We start from the raw sequence: 12,727 nt of genomic DNA, 5'->3' as shown, positions 1-12,727 counted from the left end.
TTCAAAATAGATTTCAGTCCAGATTCCTTCTGTTTGGTAATCTGAGAGGCTGATTTCCTCCCCCAAATCTGTGCTCAAATGCCACCTTCTCAATGAAGCCCACCCCGAGTCCCCCACTATGACATGCCCTACATTCTCTCTATTGAGATGTAATTCACACACCATACACCTCACACTTTTAAAGTGCACAATTCAGTGTCTTTGAGCATATTCACAGAGCTGTGCAACAATCACCACCATTTAGTTTCATGCCCACCAGCAGCAGTCATCCTCGCCCTGCCCTGACAACCATTCATCTGCATTTTGTCCCTATGGATTTGTCCCTTCAAGACATTCCACAAAAATGGAATCAATACTACAAGTGCCTTTTGTGACTGGCTTATTGCTTATTCCTTCATATATATATATATATATATATATATATATATATATATATATATATATATTTTTTTTTTTGGTGGTGCTGGGTATTCCTTCATTTTTTTGGTACTGCAGATTGAACCCAGAGGCACTTTATCACTGAGCCATATCCCCATCCCTTTTTATCTTTTTGAGACAAGGTCTGGCTAAGTTTCTTAGGGCAACTATGGACAGCTAAATTGCTGAGGCTGGTCTTGAACTTGCCATCCTCCCACCTCAGCCTCCAGAGTCGCTGGCATTACAGGTGTGTATTACCATGAACAGCTTATTCCTCCACTCTTGATCCCCTTTACTTTTTTAAATTTATATATATATTTATTGTTTGATGGACCTTTATTTTATTCATTTTTTATATGTGGTGTTGAGAATCGAACCCAGTGCCTCACACCTGCAACACAAGTGCACTACCACTGAGGCACAGCCCCAGCCCCCTGACCTCCTCTGTTTTTTTTTCTCTGAGGCTTTTACATCCTCTACCGTATCATATAGTTCCTTTATGTTTATTGCTTATAGTCTGTTCCCTCCCACTAGAAGGCAAATTCCCAGGGGGCAAGCTGTGTATCTCTTCTCCACCTGGAAGGCTGCCTGGCGTGTGGCAGGTGCTCACAAGTATTTGTAGAATAGATGGAAGTCAGGCTGCCTACACTGGGCTCTGGCACTGCCCTTTCTTTCCTCAGGCTCTCAAAATCGCTTCTTCCCTCAGCACCTCTGCTGTCCTTCCTTTTGTTAGAGATGTTCTTGTAGCATTCTCTGTGGCAAGCTCCTTCAGGTGTCAGCTTAAATGGGAGTCAACTTCTCAGACCTCTCAATACCCTATTTGCCCCTGCATTCAAATCACTTCCTTTTTTTTTTTTTTTTTTTTTTTTGTGCTGGGGATTGAACCCAAGGCCTTGTGCATGTGAGGCAAGCACTCTACCAACTGAGCTGTATCCCCAGCCCCACTTCTTTTTTCATAGTTATCTTCTCCATGGCTCCTTTCACACTGCTCTTCTGCACAGTCTACTTCCCTTGTACAACAAAGCTATAGAAAGCTTAAGCTCATTGAAAGACGCCAACCCTGCTAGGCTCTCAGAGTACTGCTGGGCACCTGAGTGCTGAATGAATGAACTCCCAGCAGCTTTCAGCTAAAAGGCCATAAGGACAAAGTGAGCTGGGATGAGGGTGAGCACAGATTCAACCACTCTCACTCATATTCATGTCCTCTTTCCCTTTCCAGCTATCCCAGAGACAAGAATAGCACAAGAGGTGGTCAGCTTACAAAAATTTAATTGCTGAAAACATCCAAGCATGTGCAGGCTGGTCCTTGCAGGATTCACACTACCCTAATTGGGCCATCAATTTGGTGAGGCCCCCTTCTCCTTGTTGCAACCCTGGGAAGCAGGGCAACTGGTCCCAGGTCCTTCAGGCTGGAGCTGTTCCAAATGGCTTGGTGGGGGGCCAGCCCCCAACACCCTTAATAGGAACTAGGACAGCAGGCAAGATGGGTTGGCATGTAGTACCTGAAGGTGCTGGATTAAGACCAGCCTAGGCTGGGACCAGCCCAAGTCAGCAGAAAGAGCAGGGGAGACAGGGAGCCCAGGGCCTGCCCAGGGACATGGTACTGACCCCAACCCCATGTCCTTTGGTTCCACATGCTAGCAGGTGGTTGAGGACAAGCAGCTGGTCCCAAAGTAAGCTGAAGTACAGACAATCCCTGGGAGTTGCAGTAGGCCCAGCAACCATGGAAGTGCCCAAGGCCTGCAATAAACTAAGACTTCTGAGATGGGGCGTGCCAGGGCCAGAGAGGTATCTTCCAGGTTGAAGAGATGTGAGGTGTGCAAGGGCACCAGGTGGTTCTAGGAGGTGGCAGCAGCAGATGAGGCCAGAAGTGACTGGTAGGCAGGCTAGTCCTGGGGTGATAAACCAAGAAGTGGGAGAGAGTTAAGAGGGTCTGGGAAGGGAGGGTGTGTGTGCTGCTATGTGTCTGGGAGGGATGGTACTGCTGGTCAGGAAGGCTGGTCTCCCTTGCCACTCACTTACCCACTCATCCTCATCCACTCCTTCAAAAGAGTCCTGGGGCAGCGGGTCCTCCCGGTTCCCTAGCTTTGCCACCATGGCATTCAGCAGCTGCAAGAGTGGATCAGAGAAGAGTTGAAAGGAATAGGACTTCCAGACCTCAAGAGCATCAGATCCCATGGTTTTAACCCTGACAGTGTTGTGAAAAGAGCCATTTTAATTAGAGCTGTGGCAAAGTTCATGGGTTTTCACTGAAGAAGACACAAAGACAAGAGATGGGAATCAGAGACAGAGAGATTGTGGCTGTGGCACTTGATTCAGGTGCAGCTGTCTCTGTACATAGCCTAAAAAGCTCAAACATACACCGGGGCCCCAAATGGACTTGGCTCTCCAACCTCCAGTTTTAGTTGGATTAGGCCTGGTGGGCTTTGGAGGGGCTCTCCCTACCTTCCCTGGCTTCCTGTACCCTGGGGGCAGCAGGAGGTCAGCAGCAGGACTCTGAAAGGTCTCCCCACCAAGCTCTGACACAGAGATCAGTGTGATACAACTCCCATCTGATCAGGACTAGAGATATGAAGGACAACCACACACAGCTAGGACCCCGTCCACTCTGCAGAGCTAGCCCTCTCCCTTGCCTACCTCTTCCTTCTTCTGTTGATCTGACTTCTCTTCCAGGTACTGTGCTGAGGATGGGGCTCGCCGGGCAGGCGCTTCACGGGGGGCTTGGCTCACTGAGATGAGGCAAGGACAGGTATCAGAGAGTCCCCTGTGTGGGGGCTGCTTGATGCCAGCCCCTAGGGGATAGGTGGCATAAACAGCTAGTGAAGTTTCTGTTTAGGAGGACTGCCCTAGGCACCAGGGACCAGGGTATGTGTTGGGTAGGATGTGGGATGGAAACATAGGTACTACCCTCCAGGAGCTCAGAGATTGGGTCTCAAGACATGGTCACTCCATCCCTGAGAGAGCTGGAGGTCCTGTGTGCCCTCAATGATGAAGGATTGAACTTGGGCCTCTGCCCCCTCCTCTAGGCCCTGCCCAGACTCCCCTGCTTCCTCCCCCCAACCCTAGTTACTCCACCTGGGATCATGCCAGGGGGCTGCAGGCTGAGTAGTCGGGGCTGTCCATTGGTGCCTCCTAGCCAGGCCTCGGCACTGAGCACTGGCTCCCAGCTCACAGCAGTGTCTGGGAACACATCATCCTGGAAGAACTCTTTCTGCGGGGGAGGAAGGGACTGTCTTGAGACATTGACTAAGACCTAGAACACACCAATATCAAGCTCTGTGACCCTTACCCCCCATGCTGGGGCATCCATAACTTCTGAAATTGCAGCAAATAAGGGGCCAGTATCCCCAAAGAACAGAGAGCAGGAAGGTTTGGAAGCACAGCCAGATAGAACTAAAGTCCCTGGCCAGTGCTGGGAAGAGGGCATTGGGTGCTGGAATCCTTGGACCCAACCTCACCCTGACTCGGGGCAGCCGGAAAGCAACAGGCTCCAGGGAGGTTTGGCGCAGCCGCAGGCATCGGGCAAACTCCACTTCCCGCACATCACACTCGGTCTTGGGTAGGAGGATGAAACCCTGGGGGGAGAGGAGTAACAGCTAGAGCCAAAAGCTCTTCCTGGGCACTCAGTGTGGCAACATTCCTATGTAGGACCACAGCCTCCCCCTGGACAGTGGTGTGCTGGTAATGTGAATGGGTGGCCCTATGAAGGTTGGCCTGTTTCCAGAGTACAAACTCCCACCATGGCCCATCTCAAGCTGCTAACTTGACTCATTAAATACAGGGTTGAGAAGCGATGTATAGTGGCATGCCATCATGGCACATTTCAACTCTCCCAGATACAATCAATGGCACAAGTAATAGTAAAATCTAGTATGATAATTAGAAAGTGATCAGAATAGTTATTTCTTTATTTTTTCCTCCCTTAGTGGTACTAGGAATTCCACCCAAGGCCTCAAGCATGCTAGGCAAAAGTTCTACTATTAAACTACTACCCAGTTATTTGTTCATTTTGAGATAGGGTCTCACTAAGTTGCCCAGGTTGGCCCCAAACCTAGAATCCTCCTGACTCAGCCCCCTGAGTCACTGGGATTATAGGCATGTGCCAGGCACCGGGCTATCCTTTTGGTTTTTAATATATTTTTTGTAGGTTTATATTGCAGGTTCATATTATTTAACTTTAAAATAGTTTAACTTTTGATAATGGCTGAGTATAGCAGCAAGCTATCAAAATTCCTGGATATTTCATAACCAGCTCTGACCTCACAGGCTCCTTAACTTCCCCACATGGCCACCAGGGGGCGGAGAAGCCCCAAGATCCCATCGGGGACAGAGATGGATCAGGTACAAGGATGGCCTCACCTTGTGGGGGTCAGGAGATGTGAAGCTATTGCACTCCAGGAAGAAAGGGGCCTCAGAGAGCAGCTCATACAGGAACACCCGGGTGTCACCCTGGGGGACAGAGGGTAGATGGGGCAGGTGACAGGTAGCTAGCTTCACCACCCCTCCCCAACACCCTGCCTGACCATTCCAGCCCACCTTGCCAGTGAGGAGCACCAGTCTGGTATCAGGGTCGTAGATGGGCAGGAGGGTTGAGGGAGCTACATCGAGACCCAACACAGCTGAGGGGCCTCCTGCCAGGGCATCAGCCATATACAGCAAGAGTTGGCGCTCACTCTGGCTGCAAGAGGAGGCAGAGGCAGGCCCTTAGGGTTGGAGGGGCCTTGGCAAGACGAAGACTTCCGCAGAGACCCTGATTCTAGGCAATGTGAGAGCTGAGTCCAGCCCAGAACTTGCCTGGCCAGGGCGGCAATGTCCCAACTGGCCACTCTGCCTCCCCCCTCATCCCCGGCTATACCACTGTCCCTCTTCAGCACAGTGCTGACCCCAGCACCTGTCACAGGCGACTGTAGCTTCCCAGGACCAGACTTCTCCCTATTCTGGGCAGCTTCCTGGCCTTTCCCCAGAGCTCAAATACTCTGTCTTCCAGATCTTGGTCAGCAGCCCAGATCAAATGATACCTCCCTTGGGAGACCCTTCCTGATCCTTCCTCCAAAGCACCATCTCTCAGAGCTCTCTAACTGGCTTTAGCTGATCCCCATCAGGCCTGGGCTCCTAGGCCTGGCTCTCACCTCCTGGCTTCCATATTGACTCATTTTTCCCTTACGAGCCTTCACTTCTACCCACCCACCCACCTACCCATCTACCATCATCCATCCATCCATTTATCCATCCATCCACACAAACCTCTACTACTACCCACCCAACCACCCGGTAACTGAGGGGCAGGAACAATTTTTGCAGGCCTGAAAGGTGTTTGTTACTTTGGAGAAAGGAGACTCAGGTGCCTAGAGCCTGGGGATGGTGGTCTCTAAGTCCTCACCTGTCAAAGCCAGACACCAATAGACAGCGACCATCACACACCCAAACAATGCGAGCTCCGCGGCCCCCTTCAGGTCCTGGACCTTCCTGTTGAGATACAGCACATGAAGCACAACTAGTGTCCCTCACACCAGGTCTAAAGGCCATGCATACTTGCTTACCTGCAGGGGCTCAGGGCCACTCCGGGGCTCATAAACCCGCACATGCCCATCCTTGCAGACAGTGGCCAGCTGCTGTCCATCAGGACTCCAGGCCAGGCCAAAGATCTGGGGACAGGCAGGGACGTGAGAGGCAGCCTCTTGCCCCATGGTTAGGCCCCCATTCCTGCAGCTGTCCTACCTGGTCCTGATGGCCCTGCAGCCTCAGCCGCTCAGCCCTGGCCTGAAGGTCCCAGATGCGAATGGTGAGGTCATAGGAAGAGGAAGCCAGAATATCTGCTGCCAATGGGTGGAAGCGCAAAGAGTAGATCTTTTCTGTGTGACCTGAGGAAGGGGAATGGGGTGAGGCTGAGCCCTTTGGAAGCCAGTGCCTCACCCAGCCCGACCCAGGCCCTCCTGACCTGTGAGCACAGCCTCAGGTGTGGTGAGCATGTCCTCCAGGCCCCCTGGGGGCACTCGCCACAGTCTGATCCGGGCATCCTCCCCGGCTATGGAGAGAGAGCAGCAGCTCCTCACTACTGGGCCCAAGATCCCTGGCTCCCCAGAACACTCAGAACCCAGGGCCAGTACCTTCCCTCAAGCCCAGGCAACCAGCCTCCTTACCCACAGCGAGGCGGTGGGGATCAAAAGGGTCCCAGGCCAGATCAGTCACGGCTGCCCCATTCTGCAGCGTGGGCAGCGCTGTGTCAGGTAGGCGGCCAGGCTTCCTCAGCTGCAGGAGGTGCCCCACCCCATGGCCCATCAGAACCAGGCAGGAGAGCCAGTCCCAGGTGCTGCAGAGCAACAGCATGCCTGGGTCCCCACCCTCTGCAGCAGATGCCCCCACTGCTCGGTGACCCAAGCTCTCTGCCTTAACCACCCCATGCTCTGAGCCCCCAATGCCAAGTGTGAGACACCAAAAAGTGAAGAGCAGCAATGCAGAGTGGTGGAAAGAGTTCAGCCCTGGGGCTTAGGTGGCCTGAGTTCAAACCCAGCTCCACTTACGCTGTTGTGTGACCTGGATAGATCACTAAACCTCTCTGTACCTCTTCACCCTCATCTGTAAAATGAGGACAAGAATGGTACACACTGCTTGGGGCAGCTGGGAAGACTAAAGGACATGCTGGCAGGAGCCTGATACATGGTCTGCGCTCAGCGAGTTGACAGTCGCAAATGCCCTTAGCATCCTTGCCACCTTCAGGGACCTGGGGAGCAGCCCTGGTGGAGTGGAATCCCTCACCTCAAGCACGGCCACCTGTCCTCCGCTGCTGAGCAGGGGCACAGCCACATGCAGCTGGTTGGCGCAGAAGCCATCACTCTCGCCAGGTGTGGTGAGGCTGAGTCCCTTAAGGTTGGTGATGTGGCTGTCTCGGTGCAAGACGCTACCCTGAGTGTGGCGGAACTTGGAACTGGGTCCTGGCAGGTGGCAGGGACACAGAGCTTTGCATAAGGATGCCATGTCTGCACACCTTGCTCCGTGGCTCCTGGCCGCTTGCCACCCTCACTATAGGAAGGTGCCCGTCATGTGCCCAGGGGAGGCCTCTGCAGAGGCAGCACACACAGCTTGCCTGGAAAGCTGGCCCTTGCTCCTCTGCAGCCAAAGGGATCTCAGCAGAATCCAGGGCTCCAGGCCACCCTCTAATTTTACAGATGACCCTTAGCAGCTTTACTGTGGCTCACAAGACAACTGATTCTGCTAGGAGCTGCAAGTCTGGGTGCCCCACATAAGGCCTCCCTTCAGAGTTGGGGGACAGAAGAGAATGGGTAGGGACAGAGTAGACAGAGTCAGTACCCTGATGTGCTTACCCAGCAGGCTCTGCAGCGATCTCTGACTGGGGCTAGTCCCAATGCCACTGCTGCTGGAGAGTGAGGGCCCCAGGCTGGAGGGTGTGGAGGGCGAAGTCAGGGAGCTGGGAGGGGAAGAGAAGCCCCCCTGGGGAGAAGGACCCAGATCAGCCAGCGGATCCCTGGGCACGCTAGCCAGAGAGAGAGGGGACACCCAACTCCAGAGCCACTGCTCGGAACTGCTGTGGAACACTGGGTTGGGTCTAAGCACTGTTGTGGGCATGGACAGTGGCAGGGGGAGCACAGGCTGGGGTAACATGGATAAAGGAGGCAGGCTAAGCTCTAGGCCATGAAGATAGCGGGTGGCAGCTGCTGGCTCCCAGGTTTGTGGGGTGGGGGGAATATGCCAGTGAGTTAGAGCTGCCAGTGCTTCAAGAAAAGCCAGAAATCCAGTTTGTGTGAGAAGTCTCACTTCTTCAGTGTCGGCTCAAGTTTTCTATCTATGCAGCAAGCAATCCTCTGTCATTCTTGTTTTTATTTTTTTTTCCTGTTATTCTTTTTTTTTTTTTTTTTTTTTTGGTGGTACTGGGGATTGAACCCAGGGTCTTGTGTGAGGCAAGCACTCTATCAACCGAGCTATATCCCCAGCCCTCCTGTCATTCTTTTTTTTTTTTTTTTCCTCCTGTCATTCTTGATAATTAGAAAGGACAATAAAGATCACCAGACAGGGAGACACAACAAACACACCTAGTGCTGATTTCACCTGGGCACCCACTGCAGCCCCCTGCTGGCTATGGAACGGGAGCAGCCTGGTACTTACAGCTGGGTCTGCATCAGCCCTGGGTGCCTCTGCAAACTGGACTGTGTCAGGGGGGGCCTCTGTAGCAGGCACCAAGAGGGAAGTGAATCTGGGGTGGGGCGGATGGGCTGGGTTGAGGCTGACCTTCTGCACCTGTGGAGAGGTTGGCATTTGAGGCAGTGGTAGGTACGGGCCACAGTGGGGGGGGGGCATAGGCTGCCAGGTGGGAATACAATCTCTGGAGGGGTCAACTGGGTTCAAGGGTCACTGACACGCCCAGCAAGTCAGGGCCCAGCCAAACTGAGGGGCTTCCAGGGGCTGGTGGAATCAGGCTTGGCCCTACCTGCTGATTGCTCCCGGCCCACCAGGTGTGGGGGTCAGAGGCAGGCACACAGCCGGCAGTATCTGGGAACAGGTCCTCGTGGAATTCCACAGCCTGGTGATGGACAGGCAGGCAGCCAGTGAGGCCCAGGTGTCCCAGGCCCAAGTCCCTTGCCTGGGCACCCCCTCACCTTTCGGGGCACATGGTGGCTAATGGGTATGATGGCTGTGTCACTCAGCTGCAGGATTCGGAGCACCTCGCAGCTCATGACAGCCAGTGCCCGACGGGGAACAAGAGCTGCACCCCGCAGCACACTTTCCAGAACACACTGGGTCACTGTCAAGGACAACATGGGAAGACAGTCAGGGAGGGAAGAGGAAGGGGGGTGGCAGAATGGGAAGAGATGAGCTCACCTGGGCTCAGTGCTGGCTGCTGCAGGGTGACCTCATAGCAGTACAGCTGACGCTCACCCTGAAAGAAGCCCAGCCTGAGTCCCTCTCACTGACCATACCTGGCTCTCACCCTTGTTGCTCCCCAGGGACCTGAGCCACAGACCCATGGTGGCCATCTAGGAGATTGATTGCTATGTGCTGGGTGTCAAGCTGAGCCCTTGGCAGACTGTCCCTCATCTGCACATCATCACCTTCAGTGGTGACACTGGGAGTGTACAACAGCACTTATGGGACATAGACTGCATGCTGAGACATCATCTTGGCAACCCAGGTGAACATGCACCTGGTAGGGGGACCCTCAGGGCTGAGCCAGCGTTCAAGCTCAAGTTCCTCTTCTGTCAGGGACAGCGAGGTGGACCTTATAAGCCCAGGGACCAGAATGTGTCCCTCTGGGTGAGGGACAATGACAGAAGAACCCAGATGTATCTTTCTTACTCACCTTTCCTGCCAGGACCAGGAGCCCAGAGTCTGGGTCCAACAGGGGCATGAGAGACCTGGGGAGAGAGGACCAGTGGGCAGACTGATGGGTAAGGGAAGGAAGGAGGGCTGTGTGCCTCATGACCCCAGACAGGGTACCTGGAAGGGTGCCACACTAACTAGGAGCCATTTAGCTGCTCCTGCTGTGTCCTATAGGACCCTCCACTTCCTCTCCATGTGCTGCCCACACACCAAGCACAACCCACCCTTCCCTGGGTCCCCCACCTGTCCACCTGGTTCCCAGCCAGACTTGTGCTAGGCCTAGGCACCTCAGATCCAACCTCTACTCCAGGCTTTTCCAAAAAGACCCCACATGGATTCCATCCCCTCTCCCCTACCCCTCAGTCACCTAGACATCAGACCAGCACTGCCAGGGAGGAAGAGGGGGTGAAGCTAGAAGCAGAAATTCCCCAAGAACCAAGCACATCCTTCTCCATGCCAATCCCAAGTCCTGTGCCAGGCCAAGTGGTTAGGATACTCCTTGCCCTCTGCTCCTGAGGTGGAGGTCATGGCAGGAGGGGCAACACTGGGAATATAGAGGGTGGGCATGAAGCCCCAGACCCCTACCCACTGAGTGCCAGGCTCAGCCTTGGCCAAGTGCCTGTCATTGCTCAAGGATCTGCACCACCCTTCCCTGGGCTCCGGGGAAGCCCTTTACAGCCATCAGGGTGAGGGCTGCCTTCTAGACCACAGCACTCAGGGAAGCACCCAGGGGAAACTGGAAGGTGCCACCTTCTGTTTCTTGCTCTTGGTCTCACTTTCCTGTCTCTGGGGACCCTCACCCCCAGACTGTACCCTATCCCTGCCGTAATTTGGCCGTGGCAGTTGTCACTGTCCCTCACCCAGATGACAAGGTGCCCAACCTTCCCCTCCCCTGCACACCTCCTCTCCCCACCCTGCTAGGAGCCACACAGTGGGCTGGGAAGCTGGGTGGGTACCTGGGTGTCTCCACAGCTTCCTGGAGTGCCCTGAGTGGGTCACCTGTGAGTAACACAGACTCCTAATTACCTCAGGCCAACAGGGTGAACCAGGCTCAGCATTGCCCTTCAAGACCTGGCCTGACCACTGCCTGCTGTGATGGTAGGGGTGAGTGGAGACAGAGCTGGTGTGACCTGGGGTGCTCCATGCTGAGGCTGGCACCAGGTCCCCTTCAGTGGCTCCCACAGGACTTCATTCACTTGTTCATTCACGATCATTCATTCCCTTGAGCAGCTGGCCTACCCAGTCCTCACCTGGCCAGCACATGAGACCAGAGGTAAGTCAGACAGATCTCATCCAGTCCTCGAGGAGCTCCACAGCCTAGTGCTAGAGGCAGACACAATTCCACAACTAAATGTGATGAAGGAAAGGTCCTCTGAGGACATGTGGCAGGGGGCAGGGTGACTTGGCCCTACCTAGGCCATTGGGGAGAGGGTGTTCCCTACAACTCGAGTGTTAGGGAAGTCAAACACATCGCAGAGAAGAGTTCCGGACATTGAATGCAGCTTGTACAAAGGCCCTGTGGTAGGAGGAAGTGCAGCCCTTCCAGGAATGGGAAAGGCGATGGGCCTGGTAGCCCAGGCAGTAAGGGTGAAGGACTGAGTCTTGGGCTAGTGTGGGCAGAGCCAGATAGAACAGGCCTGTGGCAGGAGGGAAGTTCTGCCTCCAGTGCACCATGGTGACAAAAAGCTGATGGTGTGTTTTAAGCAATGGGAGATAGGTTGGTGCTGGGCAGGGCTGTGCTGGCTACTGCAGAGACAGGCCAGGAGAAGTGGGAAGGAGGGAATGAGGCAGAGGCTGAGAGCAAATGAGCTGCCCGTGGCTCCTTTGCTGCCAGGCGAGTCAGGGGAAGAGGCCTGGCCGGCCTCTCACCTCTACCCCATCAGCTCCTGCCTACTGACTCAGGCACTCAGGATGCGGGGGCAGGAAGTCACAGCAGGCAGGGCTGGCTCTTCCAACAGGTCAAGCCAGTCCTTCTTGCCTCAGGCAGAGCCAGCTGGGCAGCTCTGCCAGGCAGGAGCATCCTGCTGTCTACAGCACAGCACAGGCCAGAATCTGGGGTCACGGCAACCAGAGCCAAGGGTTGGCCAACAGCTGGCACGGGCCTGACTCCGGGCCCCATAAACAGAGCTAACTCGGGTCTGGGTCTGGATTGCAGAAGGAAATCCCTGGCTTGGCAGAGGGTCAAAGGTGGTGAGTTGTGTCAGTACCTTGCTGGCTGTCATGGCCCCAGGGTCTGCCACCTCAAAGGGCTCTGACTCTGACCCCAGGTTCAGGGATTTACCCCAGACTCCAAGTCATAAAAGGTCAAGGGCCCACATCTGTCTCCACCTTCCAGTCCTAAAAGATAGGACAATAGAGGCATCAACTGGGTTGTGAAGGAGGGCTCTGGCCCCCTGATAATGCCACCAGCACTCCTGTGATGAGCTCATGGTGGAAGGATCCGGGTGCATGCAAAAGCAGCTCCGGGACTACATGTCCAGTTTTCCTCTCCACTCATCTTTCCACCTTCAGGCCTCCTCCTAACCTAGACATCTTGGCATTGCCCCTAGTCCAGAGCAGTCCAAGGTCCCTGGGCCAAGCCTGCCCCACACTCACTGGGTCCCTCCTTTCAGAGTCTCTGAGTGGGATGGTATCTTGAAAGCAATGAGGAAAAGTTGGGTAAACTGGCAAGGTCTACTGGAAGCTGCCTTGAGCCCCTGGTAGATAGGGCCCTGTGTGAGCCCAGAGGACGGGAAAACACTTTAGGTGGGGGAAAGGGTCTCTTCATCATCCAAAGCTGGCCACTGAAGCAAAAGGCCATCAGGAAGTCCTGTTCCTTGGGGGAAATCATGCTGGAGTTTGTCAGATCCTCCTGGGTGGGGTTGGGCAGCATCTGTGGATATTCCTGAGGGTCTCAGAGAACACACGGCTCAAGGAAAGTAGCATAGGGACAGTCTGACCAGAAGCCACACAGCACTGATTGCACATTCAGATGATT

The 12,727-nt window shown here is 54.3% G+C and overlaps 1 protein-coding gene across 3 annotated transcripts in view; it reads right to left on the bottom strand.

The window, feature by feature from the left end:
- Positions 1 to 1,669: 1,669 nt before the first annotated feature.
- Positions 1,670 to 12,727, bottom strand: part of Coro7 (coronin 7) — a 55,609-nt gene continuing 44,551 nt past the window's right edge. For 2 of the 3 annotated variants that reach the window (XM_027940518.2, XM_027940519.2), the window contains 19 exons: positions 9,731 to 9,785; positions 9,253 to 9,310; positions 9,030 to 9,175; positions 8,861 to 8,953; positions 8,539 to 8,670; positions 7,740 to 7,866; positions 7,174 to 7,349; positions 6,558 to 6,666; positions 6,356 to 6,442; positions 6,136 to 6,278; positions 5,958 to 6,062; positions 5,798 to 5,883; positions 4,954 to 5,095; positions 4,777 to 4,866; positions 3,876 to 3,992; positions 3,493 to 3,628; positions 3,055 to 3,146; positions 2,440 to 2,526; positions 1,670 to 2,309 (listed from right to left, as the gene is read on the bottom strand). In XM_027940518.2, coding sequence (XP_027796319.2) covers positions 2,304 to 2,309; positions 2,440 to 2,526; positions 3,055 to 3,146; positions 3,493 to 3,628; positions 3,876 to 3,992; positions 4,777 to 4,866; positions 4,954 to 5,095; positions 5,798 to 5,883; positions 5,958 to 6,062; positions 6,136 to 6,278; positions 6,356 to 6,442; positions 6,558 to 6,666; positions 7,174 to 7,349; positions 7,740 to 7,866; positions 8,539 to 8,670; positions 8,861 to 8,953; positions 9,030 to 9,175; positions 9,253 to 9,310; positions 9,731 to 9,785 — 1,987 coding nt within the window. In that variant the 3' untranslated portion in view covers positions 1,670 to 2,303. Of the gene's footprint in view, positions 2,310 to 2,439; positions 2,527 to 3,054; positions 3,147 to 3,492; positions 3,629 to 3,875; positions 3,993 to 4,776; positions 4,867 to 4,953; positions 5,096 to 5,797; positions 5,884 to 5,957; positions 6,063 to 6,135; positions 6,279 to 6,355; positions 6,443 to 6,557; positions 6,667 to 7,173; positions 7,350 to 7,739; positions 7,867 to 8,538; positions 8,671 to 8,860; positions 8,954 to 9,029; positions 9,176 to 9,252; positions 9,311 to 9,730; positions 9,786 to 12,727 lie in introns of those variants that run through there. The other variant, XM_071605827.1, reaches the window with a different exon arrangement.

This window comes from Marmota flaviventris, chromosome 19 (assembly GCF_047511675.1).
Source record: "Marmota flaviventris isolate mMarFla1 chromosome 19, mMarFla1.hap1, whole genome shotgun sequence".
NCBI classification, from domain to species: Eukaryota; Metazoa; Chordata; class Mammalia; order Rodentia; family Sciuridae; genus Marmota; species Marmota flaviventris.
The sequence above is the reverse complement of the archived record's forward strand: the minus strand, read 5'-3'. Positions and strand labels throughout refer to the sequence as shown.